At 36.5% G+C, this 19617-nt stretch overlaps 1 protein-coding gene across 1 annotated transcript in view; it reads left to right on the plus strand.

Annotated features, from left to right (window-relative positions):
• Atr (ATR serine/threonine kinase) overlaps positions 1-19617 on the plus strand; it is a 103336-nt gene that overhangs the window by 10308 nt on the left and 73411 nt on the right. Inside the window, exons 6-18 of the mRNA XM_055629710.1 lie at positions 112-303; positions 1559-1749; positions 2292-2444; positions 5434-5626; positions 5840-6096; positions 6743-6933; positions 7017-7117; positions 7373-7544; positions 8832-9002; positions 11181-11375; positions 13715-13900; positions 16469-16561; positions 18660-18790. Of these exons, the coding sequence (XP_055485685.1) occupies positions 112-303; positions 1559-1749; positions 2292-2444; positions 5434-5626; positions 5840-6096; positions 6743-6933; positions 7017-7117; positions 7373-7544; positions 8832-9002; positions 11181-11375; positions 13715-13900; positions 16469-16561; positions 18660-18790 (2226 nt within the window). The remainder of the gene's footprint in view (positions 1-111; positions 304-1558; positions 1750-2291; positions 2445-5433; positions 5627-5839; positions 6097-6742; positions 6934-7016; positions 7118-7372; positions 7545-8831; positions 9003-11180; positions 11376-13714; positions 13901-16468; positions 16562-18659; positions 18791-19617) is intronic.

A 19617-nucleotide genomic window follows, 5' to 3' on the forward strand; every position in this document is an offset into this window, starting at 1 on the left:
ATGTATATTAAATAAGCACTCTATTCCTGAGCTGTACCCAGCTTATATTTTATTTGTAACACATTTGGATCATATATTAATATCTCCTACTATGCTTATAATTATTTATAGATTTAATCATGTGGATATGGACAAGAGGAGCATATTATGGAATGTACTGAAACAGAAAGCTGAATCCCTTCAGATTTCCCTTGAATGTGGGACTCTAAAGAGTTCTGTTGCTGAGGTGTTAGAAGGAATTACTGTTGTATTACAGCTGACTGCTCTCTGCACTGTTCACTGTTCTCATCAAGACATGAATGGGTAAAAAAAAAAATCAAATATTTAACTTTTTTTTTATTATGTGTGTATGATGTGTGTGGCTACATGTGGAGCTTAGAAGACAACTTTGTGGAGAAAGTTCTTTCCTGGGTTCCAGGGATGAAAGTCAGGTCATCAGGCTTTCAGGACAAGTGCTTTACACACAGACTCATTGGCTCATACATGACTTTTATTGTTTTCTGTCTGGGCTTCCCTTAATGAATTTGTATTTACCATTTTAAGAAATTTGATTATTCACTCAATTTCTGTGACCTTAGGACTCAAACTTTTGGTAGTGAAGTAGGTAAGAAATTTTCTGTTGAATGCCGGCTAAAGGCTAAGCACTGTGTTAAATGTTGCTTCTGTCTTACTTAATTGTTATGTCAATCCTAGAGGTAAATGCTATTACACCTACTTTACCAATTAGAAGTTCAAGTGCAGAAAATGTTGACTCTTTTTTTCTCTTAAGCCTAAGTAACTTTTCCCAAAGACATGATATGAAGACAGCAGAATATACTTATGTGCAACTCAGAAACTCATGTTCTTTTGACTATAATTCTTGAAATAGAACAGAAATTTAGAACTCAGAAAAGACATATTTTCTGTTCAGTATCGTTAATATAAATTTCTATCAAAAGAAACAAGTACACGCGCGCTTTTGAAGATTTACTTTTACTGCCATAATTTAGGACAGCTTGTGACCATTCTGTACTTTCTAACTGATTCGCATTGACTAACCAATACAGAATTATAAAAGAAGGGATTATTAAATCATTTCTCACTAACTTTAGACTTGGAGACAAATTGAAGGAATAGATTTTTAGGTTCTTGTCCTTTTATGTAGAGTGTGCCACATCAGTTAATGATTACACAGACATGTCTTCTATCATTATTTAAGCCTGGTAATTAATTAAGCCAACATTCAAAGATCCTAGGTTACTCCCCACATCACAAGAGTGATATGAGAGGCTGAGGCAGGAGGATTGCTACTAGGTTAGCCTAAGCTACAGATTAGACTCGGTGTGTCTTTCCTCCCCCATCCACCGCCCCCCAAATACACACACCACAAACAACACTAGAAAAAGAGTGACTTCAACTAACATAAAGAGAATACACTTAAGCATATTGACTTCAAAAGGGTTTAAGGTTATAGGTTAGTTCTGTACTCCATTTTCCTTTGGCTTCACTAAAATATTATACTGGACTATAACAGAATTCTTAATTTTAATGTCTTTTTTTTAAAATGTACTCATTGCAGCCATAATTTCAAGGACTGTCAACACAAATATAAGAAGAAATCTCCAGTAGTGATAACTTGGATGTCTTTGGATTTTTATACAAAAGTGCTTAAGAGCTGTAGGAGTTTGTTAGAATCTGCTCAGAAACTTGAACTGGAATTAGTTGTTGACAATGTGGTGAGAATTTGTGATGCTTTGATGTATATGCAAGGTGAGTGCAGAGAAGTGATAGACTAACTGTTATCATTGTAGATACAGGCTTCCTGTTTCTACCTGAAGTTTAAATACTCGAATTTTTAATTTCTCTGTTAATTATACTTGTGGTAGTTTTTGAGTTTCACATTTGTTTGTGTACTATTTGGATTGATTTAGTCAGTAGTCATTTAGTTGAAACATTTCCATGTTTTGGTTTGAGAATCTGGAGAATATTATGATCTGAATAGACAGTATGTGGATGCATGTATTTTTAAGCCACATCTGATTTCCTTGGCCTCACAGACTTCAGCATGGGCCTGGAAGTTAGCTCAGTGGAAGAATACATGTTAAGTCTATGCAGGGCCCTGAGTTTGCCATAGACCACTCCAGCTAAAATATGAGATTATTTGTGGTCCTTCATTTTAAGTCTTTGTTTATTTGAATGTTGGTTGCAATTCTGCTTGATGTTTTGGATATCTACTTTCTTACTTGAGGAAAAAAGACTAATAGGACGAAGAAATAGGAATAATTTATGTCCTTTTGTCTTTGTCTCTGTAGTAAAAACTTCATTTGAGGATCATATTCTAGAAGAGTTATGTGGAATGCTTTCCCTTCCATGGATTTATTCCCATTCTGATGATAGCTCTTTAAAGTCGACCACATTTGCTACTGATCTTCTGCCACTGAGCCAGAGGGTTTCTGATAGCTACTGTAAGTAGTCACAGAATTGTCGTCTGATGGATAGAGATTATTTTGTGTGTAATTGATCTCTGAATAGCGTTTATAATACTTTATCACACTTTTTTTTCCTTTGGTTTTTTTGAAACAGGGTTCCTCCGTGTAGGCTTGGCTGTCCTGGACTAACTTTGTAGACCAGGCTGCCCTCAAACTCACAGACATCCACATGTGCATGCCTCCCCTAGTGCTGGGATTACAGGCGTGTACCACCGTGCCTGGCTTAAGCACATTTTTCAGTAATTAAAAGGAGAATACTTAGAAGAGTACAGAAAGGAATTTGGTATATAAACAGTAAGAGAAGGCATACTTGCCCTGTTCCTGTATCTTTTCTATCTGTGCAGAGTTTGAAATGTATTCTTAAGTATCTTTATCTTGAGCTGGGTGTGGTGGTTCATGCCTGCCATCTCAACACTGAGGAGACTGGTGCAGGAGGATTGCCATGAGTTTCAAGCCAGCCTGACCTACATAGTGAGAGCCAATCTTCAAAACAAATCAACAACAAAAATTTTCATTTAATCTGTGAGATATTTCAGGACTACATATAAAAAGAGTAGAGAATAATATTCTAAACACCCAAAATAACTTCCCACTTCAAGAAATAAATATGTTGGAAATGTACCTACTCGGTAGGTAGAGCTCTGACCTGCCAGACCAGAGGCTCCAGGTTTGATCCCCAGTGCCCACTAAAATGAGATGGTGGAGCCCCATAGGCCAGTAATATCTCGGAACCAAACAAGAAAAAGAAAACACGGTAAAGATTTGGAGAAAGTCTCTTGAGGTGAATGTGGTGGTACATGCCTGCACTCCCAGGACTTGGGAGACCAAGGCAGGAGAATTGAATTACAAATTCAAGCCAGCCTGGGCTACATAGTGAGACCATGGCTCAAAGATAGAAAGATAAATAAGTAAATAAACAAGCCCTTTGTTATTTTCTATTTATTTATTTTCTTTTTTATTTCCCTCGTATCCCTAGAGCTAACTACCATTCTGAACTTGCTTCATTTTATTTCTTTTATTATATCTGTGTTTATGTTGTTTTTAACAAAATTTCAAACATTCAATTTTTCCAGTAAAGACTCGGGAGCAAGATGCTGGGGTGAAAGCTGCTAGCTCAGAGAGGCTGAGAAAGCACTCAGCTGACCTTCCTCCTCAGCCAGCATCCCAAAAAACAGAATGCTCCTCCACGCCATCTCGAAAAGCCTTCAAACTGAATGTCCCTCCCATCTATTTACTGTTTATCTCTCTATCTGTCTTCCTGACTTCCTCTTACTCTATGGTGTTTTTTTTTTTTCCTATGTTCACTCCCTGTCAACTGGTTGCTTGCTCTGCCTCTTGACCTATGGTTGACTTGATTTAATCCTGTTTACAATATTCAAACAGAAAGCTCTTGGATTAAAGGTGTTTACCAGAGTGGAGACATACCACAACTAGAAACAGGTTTTTCCAGTAAACAACACAATCTTGGGGTTCACACTGTGATCAAATATCCTGCAACATGATATATCTAATATATAAAATTATTTTCATTTTCAGAACTTGAATTTTGCTAGTCAATATTGTCTTTATTTTTTTGAATAGGCATTTATGGAGAATAGGCTACAAATTTGGCTGTGTAGGTGAGGCTGGCCTTGAACTTCTAATCCTCCTAAGTACTAGTATTACAAATATGTGCCATAATGCCTAACTGGGTCAGCATTGTATTTATGGGATTTACTCATGATGATTCATGTAAGCTTTAGTATTTTATTTATGAATAATCAACTATAAGATAAACAGTATCAGGGCTGGAAAGATGGTTCAGTGGTTAATAGCATGAGCTGCTTCCTCTTCTAGAGCACCTGAGTTTGGTTCTCAGCACCTGTGTCAGGCAGCTTAAAACTGTAAGTTTGGTCCCAGGAGGATCCGATGTCTCTAGCCTCTCAGGCATCTGCATTCACATGCACAGTCCTGCTCACCCATCCCAGTTCATAATTTTCAGTAATAAAACTAAATCTTAAAAAAAGATAAATATTTTGGTGTTGATAGACAATTTAGTTGCTTCTGGTTGTTGACAGTTTTAAGTCTATAAATATTTTTAGTTAACTCAGATTCTTCCCAAGGCTTTGATCTTTGAAGTATTGTGCATAAACCAGTAGTGCAGGCTGTGGAAACTTCTTAGAAATAAAGTATCTTGTGCCGGTAACTACTGTTCCACGGGATCTGATGCTCTTTTTCTGACCTCCACAGGGACCAGACACACATGGTAAACAGACATACATTATGCAAGGCAAAGCATTCATACAATAAAAGTAAATAAAGATAGAAGTTTTTTGTTTTTTGTTTTTTTAAAACAGTATCTTATGCTCTGCTGGGATATACTGATTGAAAAATCTGAATTTTTAAAAAGATCAAGATATTTTAAAAAGATCAAATGCATATTAGTTAAGCACTATTTGAAGGAAATTACTAGGCTTCAGGGTTTCCACATCTTTAATTCTGTTCTGTGTATTGCTCTCCAAAGATGTACCAATTTACATTCTTGATAGCAGAATATGTGAATCATGTTCAGTACTTATCGCCAGGTTTAAAATCCATTGTTATTTAGAACAGTAAAAATTCAGGGAGATAACTGTCTTCATGTTTTTTTTTTATGTGATCAATGTGTATTTCCCTGATTACATAATAAAGTTATATGTAAACATTTTTCAGTGCTCTTGCTGTATTTCCTGAAAAGATTTAAATACATAGATATCCTATGTATTTTAAATGCTAGTTTTACAGCATGTACATAGGCATGTGTGTACCTGTCCACACACATACACACATATAGCGTCAATGTAAAATTACTATCTTAGAGACTTTGCTTATCGCCTAGCAGGGTGGCTCATGGGTAAAGGTCCTGCACCAAGCACGACTGCTGAGTATGGCCCCTGGGACCCATGTTGTGTGTTGGCACATGTGCCCCCAAGTTGATTCTTCTTAGCTCCACAGGCACAGTCACGATGTGTGTTTCTTCTGACTCTGTTTCCAAGAAGACTATTCCTTGAATGGAGAACAGCAGTTTATAGCTGGGCCCTGAAGAGCTCCCATGAAGTAATTCGGGCTAACTGTGTTAAAGGATTTTTTATCTTATTACGGCAGCAGAATTCTTCTAACCAAATACCCAAGATGCTTATGTATGTATTAACACTTTAATTTAAATATGTCACTTGATTGTATAAATCATTAATCTGAGTTATTATTATAGAGTATATACAGTAAATAATGCTTTTAGCTTGAAAATTATATTTTTCCATTCTAAGTTTTATTGTTTCTTTGTCTCAAATCAAGAAAATCTAATGAAAAATATTTACTAGGAAGATTAGTATTTTTTCAATTTTTTTTCCCAGTGATAGAGTCAAAGATGATTCTGACGTTGTCAAGAAAGAATTTGCTTCTATCCTTGGTCAACTTGTCTGTACTCTTCATGGCATGTTCTATTTGACAAGTTCCTCAGTAGATCCTTTCTTGGAACATGTGGATTTGTTCTGTAAGAACCTGAAAGCCATGTCTCAGCATGAATGCTCATCTTCTCAAGTAAAAGCTTCTGTTTGTAAGCCATTCCTTTTCCTGCTAACAAAAAAAACACCTAGTCCAGTAAAACATGGTGAGTGATTATTTAGGAACTGAAACACTTTACAGTGATAGTGGAATAGGATTCTGTTGGAGGGTTGAAATTTACACATATGCTTGGAAGATCCATGTGTTTAGATAGTAGTCACAAGCTTTCAGACAGTTGATAAGTGGTTCTAGAACCCCTAAGATGTGTAAAATTGATGGTAAGACTAAGATCCCTCTTAGCTGAGAGGTTTTGATTTAGGTAAAGTTTTATATTTAAGTCTAATACATAATAATCTACAAAACCTAACAATAATCATTTGATAACTTATATTTTGGAACTTATTTTAAATTTAAGTCATTTATAACTTTTATTAAGTATAAAGTAATTTAAATTGGTAAGTTTGCCAGCTTGAGTGCCACATACCTTTTTCATCCAGTACTCAGAAAGCAGAGGAAGGTGGATCTCCAGTTCAAGGCCAGCCTGGTCTACAAAGTGAGTTCCAAGCCAGCCAGCCAGGTTTCCACAGTGAGACCCTCTCAAAATAAACAACAAAAATAAATTAATTAATAAGTTCTGTTCTGATCTCAAATTGTGTATGCCATGTATAACTAGATAATGACATATAAGGCAACGTGGGATTGTTTGCTGTATACTGTTTGCTGACAGTATTTTTAATACTATCTTATTTTAGCTTTCATAAAGAATCTGCATCATCTTTGTAAGCATATTGATTTTCAAGAAGATGAAACAGAGGTTAAAGCAGTACTTGGGGCTTTATTAAATTTGATGGAAGATCCAGACAAGGATGTTAGAATTGCTTTTAGTGGAAATATCAAATATATATTGGAATCCTTGAACTCTGAAGATGGATTCATAAAAGAGGTTAGAAATCTTAAATTTAAACATACAGATGTTTGTAAACCTTGGTCTAGAACTTTTCTGACTGATACACTCTGCTTCCTTAGCTTTTTGTCTTAAGAATGAAGGAAGCATATACACATGCCCAAATATCCAGAAATAACGAGCTGAAGGATACCTTGATCCTTACAACAGGGGATATTGGAAGGTATGTTTGACAGTGTTTGAATTGATACTTAATTTATTTTTGTTACCGTCTTGTTTGCCTGGTATTAGAGACAGTGAGGACTGAAGATGTAGTCCAGCAGTAGAATGCTTGCCTACTGTGCAAAAAAAAAAAGGGGGGGGGGAGGTAAATGGTGACATAAGATACTTTACAGGAAAATGTGATTCAGCATGTATATGTGTGTCTGCATTAATTTCTGAGACACTGACGTCATGTGTACTTATGTTTTGTTTTCAGGGCCGCAAAAGGAGATTTGATATCTTTTGCACTCTTGCACTTACTACACTGCTTGTTGTCTAAGTCAGCATCTGTCTCTGGAGCAGCATACACAGAGATTCGAGCACTAGTTGCAGCTAAAAGTGTTAAACTGCAGAATTTTTTCAGTCAGTATAAGAAACCCATCTGTCAGGTGAGAACCAGCATTCAGCCTCTCAGTAGACAGCAGCAACATTTTTAAAGGAGTTTAAACAGAATTTGAAGCCAGGCAAAGTAGTGAGTGTTGATAATCTCAATTAATTCGCTGGGAAGGCTGAGGCAGTATGTTTTTTGTTGTTGTTGTTGTTGTTTTTAATTTTTCTTATTAGTTACATTTTGTTAACTCTGTATCCCAGCTGTATCCCACTCCCTCATTCCCTCCCCAATCCCACCCTCCCTCATCTCCTCCCTGCTCCTTTCCAAGTCCACTGATAGGGGAGGACCTCCTCCCCTTTCATATGACTTATTTGTTAGGTATCTTCAGGACTGGTTGCAAAGTCCTCTTTTGTGGCCTAACAGGACTGCTCCTCCCTTGGGGGGTGGGGAGGTCAAAGGGCCTGCCATTGAGTTCCTGTTAGAAATAGTCCTTGTTCCTCTTACTATGGGAAACCAATTGGTTACTGGTTACCAATTGAGCTATCACGGGTCACATCCGAGCAGAGGTTCTAGGTTATATCCACTCATGGTTTTTGGTTGAATGTCAGTCTCAGAAAAGACCCTGTGCCCAGATATGTTTGGTCCTTGTGGAGTTCCTATCCTTTCCACATCAAACTCCCCTTCTTTCATATGATTCCCTGTACTCTGCCGAAGGTTTGGTTATGAGTCTTAGTATCTACTTTGAAACAGGCAGTATGGTTTCTTAAGTCCAGGATTTTGAACCAGCCTGGGCTTAAGGAAAACAGTATGAGCATGTGTTCTTATTTTGCTTGTTTTAAACGATTATTTTTAAAATTATATTTGTTTAGAACTGAATTGTCATTTGTATTTAAGGATATTGGCTTGAAGGGATAAGTTATAAATGAAAAAGGAGTAGTAATTTAGTAGTAAGCTTTAGGGAATCATTTTTTAGCCTTTTCAGTGATGATGAACTCTTTTACATTCTAATTTTATAAAAACGACACTGTTTTCAGAAAGACATATTCATTAATGACTAAAAAGTTAGACCATATTAAAATACTGGTTTTACCCTGTATTTGTGATATAATCCTTAGTGTCATATTAAAGTTTCTTAACTAAGTATGGTTGCTTTTCTGTAAAATTGAGACTGACATAATCCACTTCATTAAGGTAGATACAAGAATTGAATGAGTCCAACTCTAGCAGTGTAGAACTTAAAACTGTCTTTTATGCTATCTTAAAAAGCATTAGTGGGTGGGCAGGGAGGGGGGGTAGTTAGAACTTCTTCCTTGTTTGAAAACTAAGAAAAATGTTTTTGCTTTAGTTTTTGGTAGAATCTCTGCACTCCAGTCAGATGACAGCACTACCGGGTACTCCTTGCCAGACTGCTGAGATGCGAAAACAAGATGTTGCCCACCACAGAGAAATGGCTTTAAATACCTTGTCAGAAATTGCCAATGTTTTTGACTTTCCTGATCTTAATCGTTTCCTGACTGTAAGTTGCAGACTGTTGGGGTGGGAGGTGTTGTTGACTTATTTGAAGCTTTCAAATCAACATTTCATTTGTTCCGTTCTGTTTGTTTTTTTGCTTGCTTGCTTGCATGCTTGTTTTTAAAGAAAATCTTGCAAGTACATTTAGGACCCTACTATGAACCTTAGCTTTTTTTAAATTACATGATTTAGGATTTAGGTACGTGTGTGTATGTGTGTGTATAGATCAGAAGACAACGTTGGCTGTTGTTGCTCAGACATTTTCTGTCAGTCTTGGGGGTGTGGGTATGGGGGACATAATCCTATCACAATGCTTTGGAGTTTGCCAAGTAAGCTTGCACACTGATAAAAAGCATGTGTCAGCATGCCAGCTTTTTTCTGTGGCTTGAACCTAGGTCTCATGTTTCCATGGCATGCTCTTTACCACCTGAGCTATCTCCCTAGCCCCAAAATTGTATACTTATTTTCACTTTGACACAGATTATTGCTTATACAGTAAAACTTAAATTTATATATTTATTTATAGTATATATTATATATATTTATTTATATGTATTCATATAACATATATTTATATAATTTATATCTTTATTTACTGTTCTGTGTAACACATTCAGTGATACCATATTCCAGTCAACTGTTTGACTCTTTATGTTCTTAGTACTGTCCTGGATTCCATTGGTCATTTTAAAACTAATACTTATCCTTAAGAAGTTAAATTATAACCTACAGAATTAGTGTTATAATCTCCTATGAAGTCAAATGTCAGACTTTGTAACAGAATGATTTAGAAAGCTTGTGATTCATTAGGACTAAGATAGCCAGGCGGTAGTGACACAAGCCTTAATCCCAGTGCTTGGGAGGCAGACAAGGCCAGCCTGTTCTACAAAAGCGAGTCAGGGCCACCAGAGCACTACACAGAGAAACCCTGTCTTGGGAAAAAAAAGTCTCTGTCATTGTTAGGACTAAGGATGATGAAGCATATTCTAATCTTTTCCCCAAAGTCAGGTTTATTATTAATCTTAATAAATTGTGATAACAGTTCATACAGAGGTCTTCCCTACAGTATTATTTTTTAAAACTTAATTTGCTTATAAATTGGTTATATATACACAAAGAAAATGGGATGGTATATTATAAGAACCACAAAGTTATTCATATCTTATTATTCATTAATTCCATAAAGAAAAGAAACAGACTTTTTTTTTTTTTTTGCAACATTCTCCATTAGCAAAATAAAACTCTGAGAAGAAACAATGTCTAAATTTAAGCCATATTATGAATTAATCCTAATCTTCATTCAACTGAGTTAAAAGGCATAAGCTATGTTTGTAAAGGCAAACCTATTTTTTGTTTTGCTTGTTTGTTTTCCTGCCTTTTTTGGAACAGGATCTTATTCTGTAGTCTGTAGTATAAGCTGGTGTTGTCAAATATGCTATCCTCCTGCCGGAGTCTATTGAATGACAGAATGTCATACCGTCAAGCAAGACCTGGATCTTTTTCCTTTTCACATCCCATGTTTAGTATAATGACTTCAGTGTAGTTGTATTCATTAAGTACATGTAGAATAATTAAACCAAATCATAACATTTTCCTTTGGATTTTGTGCAAATTTAATGAGCTAGATCTTAAAAGAAACAGACAGAAAAGGAAAGTAGATTGTTTCAGTGTTAGAATGTTAGGTGTGTTTAACTGTTTTCTGTAATGTTGCAGCATCAATTCTATAATCTAAAAAAACTTAAGTTTTCATTTATGGCTATTCTCTACATGCTTATTCTCTAAATGCAGGCTTTAGGATTTTATTTTAGAGCATGATGTTTTAATACATACTTGTGAAAAATTCACTTCTTTTAAGTTAGCATGCAGTGTAATAGGAATGAAAATGAATCCAGTCTTCATTACTTCTGCATTTCCTTACTGCTCACTGTCTCTTAATACATATGATAGAATCTCTAGGCCATTGGTACCTGTTTTGTTGATTGCTGTGTATGCAGGGCCTGAATCATGGTAATACCATCAGTATATTATAGCCAAGTGAGTAAATGGCAAAGTTGAATACAAGTTTGAATCTATACATAACTTCATGTAGCGTTAAAAAATATTTTTGTAGTTAGCTTATTTGAACACTTTATCACCCAGACAAATGTACTTTTTGGTAATTATTGTGCTCTTTTTTTTCCAGAGGACATTACAAGTTCTATTGCCTGATCTTGCTGCCAAAGCAAGCCCTGCAGCATCTGCTCTCATTCGAACTTTAGGAAAACAATTAAATGTCAATCGTCGAGAGATTTTAATAAATAACTTCAAATATATTTTTTCTCATTTGGTTTGTTCTTGTTCCAAAGATGAATTGGAAAGAGCCCTTCATTATCTGAAGGTATTTGAATATTTGTATGTTTTTATTTAATATTGTATTCTTTTATTTAAGTTAACATTATTGGAAAAACTATTCTAACAGTGTAATGTAGGAAGGATAGTGAGTAATTTATAGCTTATACTATAAAAATACATATAAATATTGTTGTGTTAAATAACCATTGTTAGGGCTGGAGAGACAGCTCAGTTGTTAAGAGCACTGGCTGATCTTCCAAAGGTCCTGAGTTCAATTCCCAGCAACCACATGGTGGCTCACAACCATCTATACTAGCATCTAATGCCATCTTCTGGCATACAGGTATACATGCAGATAGAGCACTAATATACAATAAATAAATCTTAAAAACAAACAAAAAATAATCATTGTCTTGGGAAGATTCTAAATAGAATTGTTCTTTGGATTTTTTTTTTTTGATCATTCACTATAATGGGATAGAATAGTCATCCTTTCATGGATGAGGTTCTTATATAATTTAGTAATTATATGCTTGTTAGAGTTATAAGTTAGTTGCTAATATATAGGTAATTATAGGAGGAGACAATTACCTTAACTGTATGTATGTTTATCTTAGTTACTTGCCGCTCTGATTATAATTTGATTATAATTCTTCCTACTTTAAATTATTAAAAAGTTTATGGGGCTGGAGAGATGGCTCAGTGGTTAACAACGCTTATGCTAACAGAAGACTTGGATCCAGTTCCCAACACCCACAAGGCAGATGATATTTTCCTGTAACTGTAGGTCCAGGAAATCTGGTGCCCTCTTCTGACCACTGTGGTAACAAGCACCATGTACACAACACCTGCATAAAGGAAAACACTCTTATGCATACAAAGAAAATAAATACATCCTAAAATTTCTTCGTGTCTATATGTATGAGGGAGAAAGACAGAGTGTGTGGTGCTTATGGTTCATTGTGCATGTGGAGACCAGAGAACAATTTTTGGGACTTCATTCTCTCATTTCACTATGGGTGTAGGCTGTTAAGTTTGCATGTCTTGCTAGTTTTTTGTTTGGGAGTGGGATTCTAAACGGTTTCTCTGTTCAGCCCTGGCTGTCCTAGACTCACTTTGTATACCAGGCTGGCCTTGAACCCAACAGAGATCCGCTTTCCTCTGCCTCCCTGAGTGCTGGGATTACAGGCCTGGGCCACCACACCTGGTTTCTTGCTAGTTTTTAAGTTTAAGATTATAGCTTAGGCTTCTCTTTTGGTTTTACATTAAGAACAATGTCTTTGAGTAATATAAGACAATGGGAATAGAAAAACCTTCATTTTTCTCTGAGAGGACAGCAGATATCTTTTCACTTGCGGACTAATGTCTACTGATTGTTTTCATTCATCTCGACACCATTAGCCTGTGTTCATACTACATGTCAGTAACTTCCCTGTTCACATACTGTCTGGGTCACTTCAGCTATTTGGTTAGGTTGAGGTAGTACAGCTTATCTATTACACAAAATGTTCAAGACTAGATTTCAGGGGTTTTTGTTGTTGTTGTTTTACATTTTGGAATGTTTGCATATGTATAATGAGATATCTTGAGGATAAAAGTCTAAACAGAACTCATTCATGTCTCACACACATCTTAAACATACATAGTCAAAAGCTAACTTTTATAATATTTTCAGTGTGCCTACATTTTGACTTGAACCTATCTTTTAAAGCCAAGTTTGGAATTTTCAACTTCTAGTATTGTGACAGTGTTCAAAAAGAATTGGTATTTGGGTTTTTAATTAGTACTGTTCAACCAGTGATTTTGTTGTTGTTGTTTGTTTGCTTGGCTTACAGATGATGAAACTAAGGCAGTAAGAGGTTAGATTAGATAACTTGTCCAAATTATAGGACAACCTATAGTGACAGCTAGAATTTAATGCTGATCAAAACCTGCTGTGTAGCACTGTTTACTCCTAGGGTCTGTGCTTCTGTAAATAATGTGTTGCTGGTGTAACAAGACCAAAGGCAAAAACAGGATTTTTTTTTTTCCTAAGACCCAGCTGTTCTGAACTCACTCTGTAGATCAAGCTGACCTCAAACTCAGAGAGATCAGCTTGCCTCTGCCTCCCTGAGTGCTGGGGTTACAGTGAGTGCCACCGTGCCTGGCTTTCTTTTATAAATTTTATTTCAAAATTAAGTCTGATCAATCTTCATTGTATAAAGCCCATGAGAGACCTACCAGGGGAAAACAAGATTGGAATCCTTTTTCAGTGTCCTTTCTTAGTACTATTAGTGAGCTCTGTCACCTGACCTAGGCGCTAGATTTACTAATAACATGTTACAAATCAATGTACTTAATTTTGGATGCTGATATGAGGAAAATGATTGTTTTTAATATCTTTAGAATGAAACAGAAATTGAGTTGGGGAGTCTGTTAAGACAGGATTTTCAAGGATTGCACAATGAATTATTGCTGCGTATTGGAGAACATTATCAGCAGGTTTTCAATGGTTTGTCGATACTTGCCTCATTTGCATCTAGTGATGATCCGTATCAGGGACCACGAGATATCACATCACCTGAACTGATGGTAAGGAATGTGGTACCTGATATTTAGTTTATTTTTCTCCTTTTCTGTAGTTTACTTATGAAGCTGGGGAAACTCCTCTCTCTCATTTTCTAAGCATAGGTATTTCTTTGAATTTTAATTGGGATTTTTCCTTTAGAAAAGGTTAAAGTTGTATGGTCACAGAAGATGTTAGGTTACAAAGATGTTATCTTTGAAAAATGTGGATGTCCAGGTGGTTCTTATTTTATCTTCTACTCCCCTTTGTTTTAGACAGGGTCTCTCTCTGTAGCCCTGACTAATCACATTGTAGACATGACTGGACTTAAACACTCAGATCTGCTTACTAGTGCTGTGATTAAAGGGGTACAACACCATACCCAACATGATTTGATTTTTTCACTAAGTAAACAAGGTTTTGTTCTCTAACTTTCAACTATGTATTTGCATATATATATTTACAGCTTTCTTTCAACTAATCCTTGACGGAGCAAGCTAAATTAAACCTATTGTTGTGAAGGAAAGATGTGTTAGCTTTTTCATGTTTTCTACTTTTGTTGTTCTTTGTTTGCTTGTTAGTTCTGAGACAGGGTCTTTTGAAACCCAGGCTTGCCTCACAGTCCCCGTATACTTGAGGATGGCCTCGCCCCTCTGCTCTTTCTGCCTCTAGTTCCTGAGCGCGGAGATTACAGGCCTGTGCCTCGCATCCAGTTTCACTGTTCCCTTTCTTTTCAGCTTTACTCTTCTCATGTTGGAATGGTTTATGGTAGTGTAACTGGCTCTGCCCTGTCGTCATGATCTCATGATTCCATTGTTAAAGTGTCAATTTAAACTTTTAAACTTTGAGCTTTGGACTTTGGGGTTTATATAGGTTAGATCCCAGGAGGAAATACAAAATGGCATACACACAAATGTTTATCTGCAAATATATTTAGTGAGTAGTGTTATGTCTTTAGTGGACAAAGAAGCCAAAAATGGAATGGAAAGGAACCCAGTTTGCAGTGCTGAGGATCAAACCTAGAGCTTTGTACGTGCTACGCAAGTGTCTTAGTCAGGGTTACTGTTGCTGTGATGAAACACTGTAATCAAAGAAACTTGGGGAGGAAAGGGTTTATTTGGCTTATGCTTCCATCCCACCGCTCGTCATCACAGGAAGTCAGGACATGAACTCCAGCAGAGCAGGAGCCTGGACACAGGAGGACACAGTATGCTTACTGGCTTTCTCAGCCTACTTTCTTTTAGAACCCAGGACCACCAGTCCAGGCCATCAAACCACCCACAATGGCCTGGCCCCTCCCTCATCAGTCATTATTTAGGAAATGTCTTACATGCTTGCTTACATTCCCATCTTATAAAAACATTTTCTTAACTGAGATTCCCTCCTTTCAGGTGACTTTATCCTGTGTCAAGTTGACATCCAGCACAGCAAGTGCCTTATCATTGAGCTATCTGTGTGTAACCTCAGCCCCCAAGATATTTTTATTATTCTTCCCTGATTTATTTTCCTTTATCTTACATACTGTGGGCAATGGTGTTTTGAACCATTATCTACCCATTTGTTTCAACCAAAACTTGTGAACAATGTATAAGCTCTTTAAATTAAATCCTATGTGACAGTGTGACTTTCTGCCCTCCTTTTATTCAGCTCTTCTTTTTGCTGCTTTTACTCTATTTTTGTTTCTTGAAAATGGCAAACTTTTTGATTTGTAGTTGGTGGTCTCTGTATTTGTAATAATAATTTCCTGGATGTTTTTTACTCTTCAAAGTTTCCTTATCACCTCTACTTAAATTCATTTATCCAATTTTTGTGACATGCTCATGCTTATTTGCTTATAGCCCTTCTCACAACCATATTTATGTGTGAATTTATTTATGCCTCACACTAATTCACCATGTATATTAGTGCTTATCATACAGATATACCTCGCATGAGAGTATAGAAACATATTTGGTGAATGGCAGATAAATATACTCAAAGTACAGTTTGGATGCCAAGAATTTCAAAATTAGGATATTTATATAGATTTATGTGCCACCTCTACCTACATTTTATTTAAGAACATAGATTAGAACCATATAATTATTAATTTTGTGGGGTTTTTTATGCCAAAGTTTTAATTTCAGTATAAATCAAAAATTTACAAAATACGTGTTTTAGAGATACTGTGATAAAACCCAATTCTTTGCTAATCTAAAAAAAAAAAATTAATGATTTAAACAAAGTTCACAAATCAAAAAGTAATAGGGCTTGAAAAACATGATTTCTTTGCTTGGCAAGAATTTCTGTATGCTAGAGAGACCTGGAAGTTAGACACCTACCACTTCTTCACGGTGTACTAATACAGACTCTTCCCTTAGCTGTCTGTGTAACCTTAAGGTCAGCTAAATCAGGTGCTTAACACTAAGCCATGCTACCTTGGCACATATTTCAGTTATCACTAATCACTAGCTCTTTTTCTTGCTATTTTTCCTGCCTGATATAGTTCAGTGGTAGGAAGGTACCCACTAGGGGTTCTGTAGTAAATCTCTAGTTGAGAGGGAAGGAAGAGAGATACTTGATATATGTAAAACATGTTTTTTTTTAATTCATAGGCTGATTATTTGCAACCAAAATTATTGGGCATTCTGGCCTTTTTTAATATGCAATTACTGAGCTCTAGTGTTGGCATTGAAGACAAGAAAATGGTAAGTAGTTGTATTTGAATTCCAAGATACTAGAATAATATTCATATCGAATATTCAGTGAACACGAGTTCTCCCAGTTATAAACATTCAAATATAAAAAGTTACGAACCAAGCTGAGTGTGGTAGCTCAGACCTATAACTTCAGCTGTGGAATACTGACAGCTCAGAGCTTGATGCGGCCTGGGCTACACAGTGAGTTCCAAGTTAGCTTTAACTGAGGGTAAGACTACCAAAAAAGAAAAGCAATAAATGCTTTATATTTATTACTGAATATTGTGTATTTGTTCTTTAGACAGTGTAAAAATAGAAATTGTACAACTTGCATCGCTTTCATTCATGATGAGAAATAGAAAACCCAACTCAAGCTGGCCTAAAGAATTTGTTCATTCTGTTACTAAATAGGCAAAGATAATGTAACTTCAGCCACAACTTGATTCTAGATTCAAAGAACATTTCAGAATCAGTATCTTTGGTCAGACTCAACCAAGTTAACTCTATACTTTTGTTGTTACAGCTCAGGATGCCTGTGAACTTATGGTAGCCCTCCTGCCTCAGCCTTCTGCGTGCTGAGATTGTGACAGCCACCTTGCTCAGCTAGCCTTATACTTGTCAGGGGATGATACTAAGGGCTGCAGGCCCATGCCATCATGACATCTAGCCCAGTAGAAGACATAAGCCAGCAGTAACTGAGAGCTTGAGCATGAGTTGCATAATTGAATTTTATTGGTTCCCTGGGTCTAATGTTGGTGTTTCTGTTGTTAGTGTATATGTATGTTAGCAGGAGTGTGCAACAGTGGTCATGTCGAGGTCAGAGGACAGCATGCATGAGTCAGTACACTCTTTCCACTATTTGGATCCGAGGAATAGAACTAGATTGTCAGGCGTGGCAGCAAACCTTTACCTTGAGAGCCATCTTGCTGGCCCAGTGGCAGCTTTTATTTCAGTGCGCATTCCCCTACTGATAACTTTAAGAGTCTAAGTAAGATATACAGCAAAATTTAGCTACAGCCAGTTCTTGTTATTTCAGTGTTGACTAGTAAGTTTTTGGTAACTTCTATTCCATCTATTCCCAAACATTTATGTCAGATGAGAGAATGAATGACTTTTTAAGTCTAAGGAAAGTAGAATTTACGTTATAAGCTAGAAAGAGCTTCTGTGTTTTGGTACATGTGCTGCCTGGTTTTATGTCAACTTGACACAAGGTACAGTCAGTCATTGGAGAGGAGGGAGCCTCAATTTAGAAAATAGCACTATAGGACTGGGCTGTAGGCAAGCCTATAGGGCATTTTCTTAACTAGTGATCCATAAGGAAGGGTCTAGTCCATTGTATTTGGGGCCGTGGGCTTGTTGGTCCTGGGTGCTATAAGAAAGCAGGCTGAGCAAGCCTTAAGGAGCAAGTCAGTAAGCAGCACTTCTCCATGGCCTCTGCATCAGCTCCTGCCACCAGGTTCCTGTCCTGTTTGAGTTACTGTCCTGACTTCCTTCAGTGATGAAAGCATAACCAAGTAAACCCTTTTCTTTCCAAGATGATATTGGCAGTGTTTCAACACAAGGATCGTGACCCCTAACTAAGACAGTACATGTATAAGAGTAACCAAAGATTTTATCCATTCATTAGAACCTAGAACTATCTCAGTCTGTTTCTATTCTAAGTATATCCAGCAGTTGTTGTATTAAATTCAGAACATCTTGAATTTAGAATCATTAAGACCATTATTGACCATTGTGAGGCATTGTAAAAATTATATTATAAATAACTTTAAATTCAGTCTATATCTGAATTTATATTAGTAATACAGGGTATATTTGAAGAAAATTAAAATGTATCATATCCTTAGTAAATTTCAAGATTTATTGTTTTAGAGGGCCACTGGACCAAAGTAGCAGAATACCTTCAAGGGCAACAAGAATAAGAATGCAATTTGTGTTTTTCAGATTCTTGGTTCTCATGTCAGTTAACCAAAAAACTGGTCAGTGTTTATTAGACCTTGTGGGTCATGTACATTGGTACCTTGACATTTGGATATGAAGTACTTGTTTGTTTCTACCACTTGTCTGCCTTTGGCATCGTGTTTATAACTTGTTTATACCTTTGTAGGCATTGAATAGTTTGATGTCTTTGATGAAGTTGATGGGACCTAAACATGTCAGTTCTGTGAGAGTGAAAATGATGACCACACTGAGAACTGGCCTTAGGTTCAAAGATGATTTTCCTGAGTTATGTTGCAGGTAAATGATCATCTTAGTTGATATATTTTCTTGTATTTCTAGGTAATACTAATTTGAGTTCTTACCACAGGCTTATCCATTGGGAACATTTTTTACAATTAAGGCGCACTCTTCCTAAATGACTCTAGTTTGTGTCAAGTTGGCATTAAAATAACCAGCACAATTGACCCTTTGTCAACTTGACACACAAACATACCACTTTAAGTCATAACCTTTCCTCTCTTGTTCATCCAACAAGATGGTATGGTTAATGTCACATATAAAACATTCTAACTTTTAAAGTCCCAGTCTTTAAAAAAAAAAAAAAAAAAAAAAACACTTTAAAAGTTCAATTTCTTTAAAATATTTAAGTCTATGTAAATTTTTAAATTCTCTTAACTGTGGGCTCCTATAAAATAAAAAAATAAGTTACATACTTTTTTACTCTAAGAAGGAAGAACCAGGACACAGTCACAATCTGAACAAATCAAAGCCAAATTCCCAACAGTGTATATAACTCAGGGTCCAATGCCTGCGATTTACTCATCCTCTTCTGGGCTGCAAAGGGCCTAGACAGTCATACTCCTCTGCCTCTGCCATTCACAGCACATGCAGCTTGTCATTTAGGCTCAGGCTGGCTCCACTTCACAGCTGCTGTTGTCCTCATAGTTATGCCATGGTACTGACATCTCTAAATGCTTGAGCCTCTGCTGAAAATGGGCTGCACCTTTACTGGTAGACTCTCTGAGGCTCTCTTCAGGGAACCTAACTCTGCCACAGGAGGTGTCAGGCCTCAGGTACTCCCATGATCCTTTCATTCCTTCAAAACCCTTACCTTTTGGGTGGCT

The sequence above is a fragment of the Psammomys obesus genome, unplaced genomic scaffold, assembly GCF_907164565.1.
Source record: "Psammomys obesus unplaced genomic scaffold, mPsaObe1.curated_primary_1811, whole genome shotgun sequence".
Taxonomy (NCBI): Eukaryota; Metazoa; Chordata; class Mammalia; order Rodentia; family Muridae; genus Psammomys; species Psammomys obesus.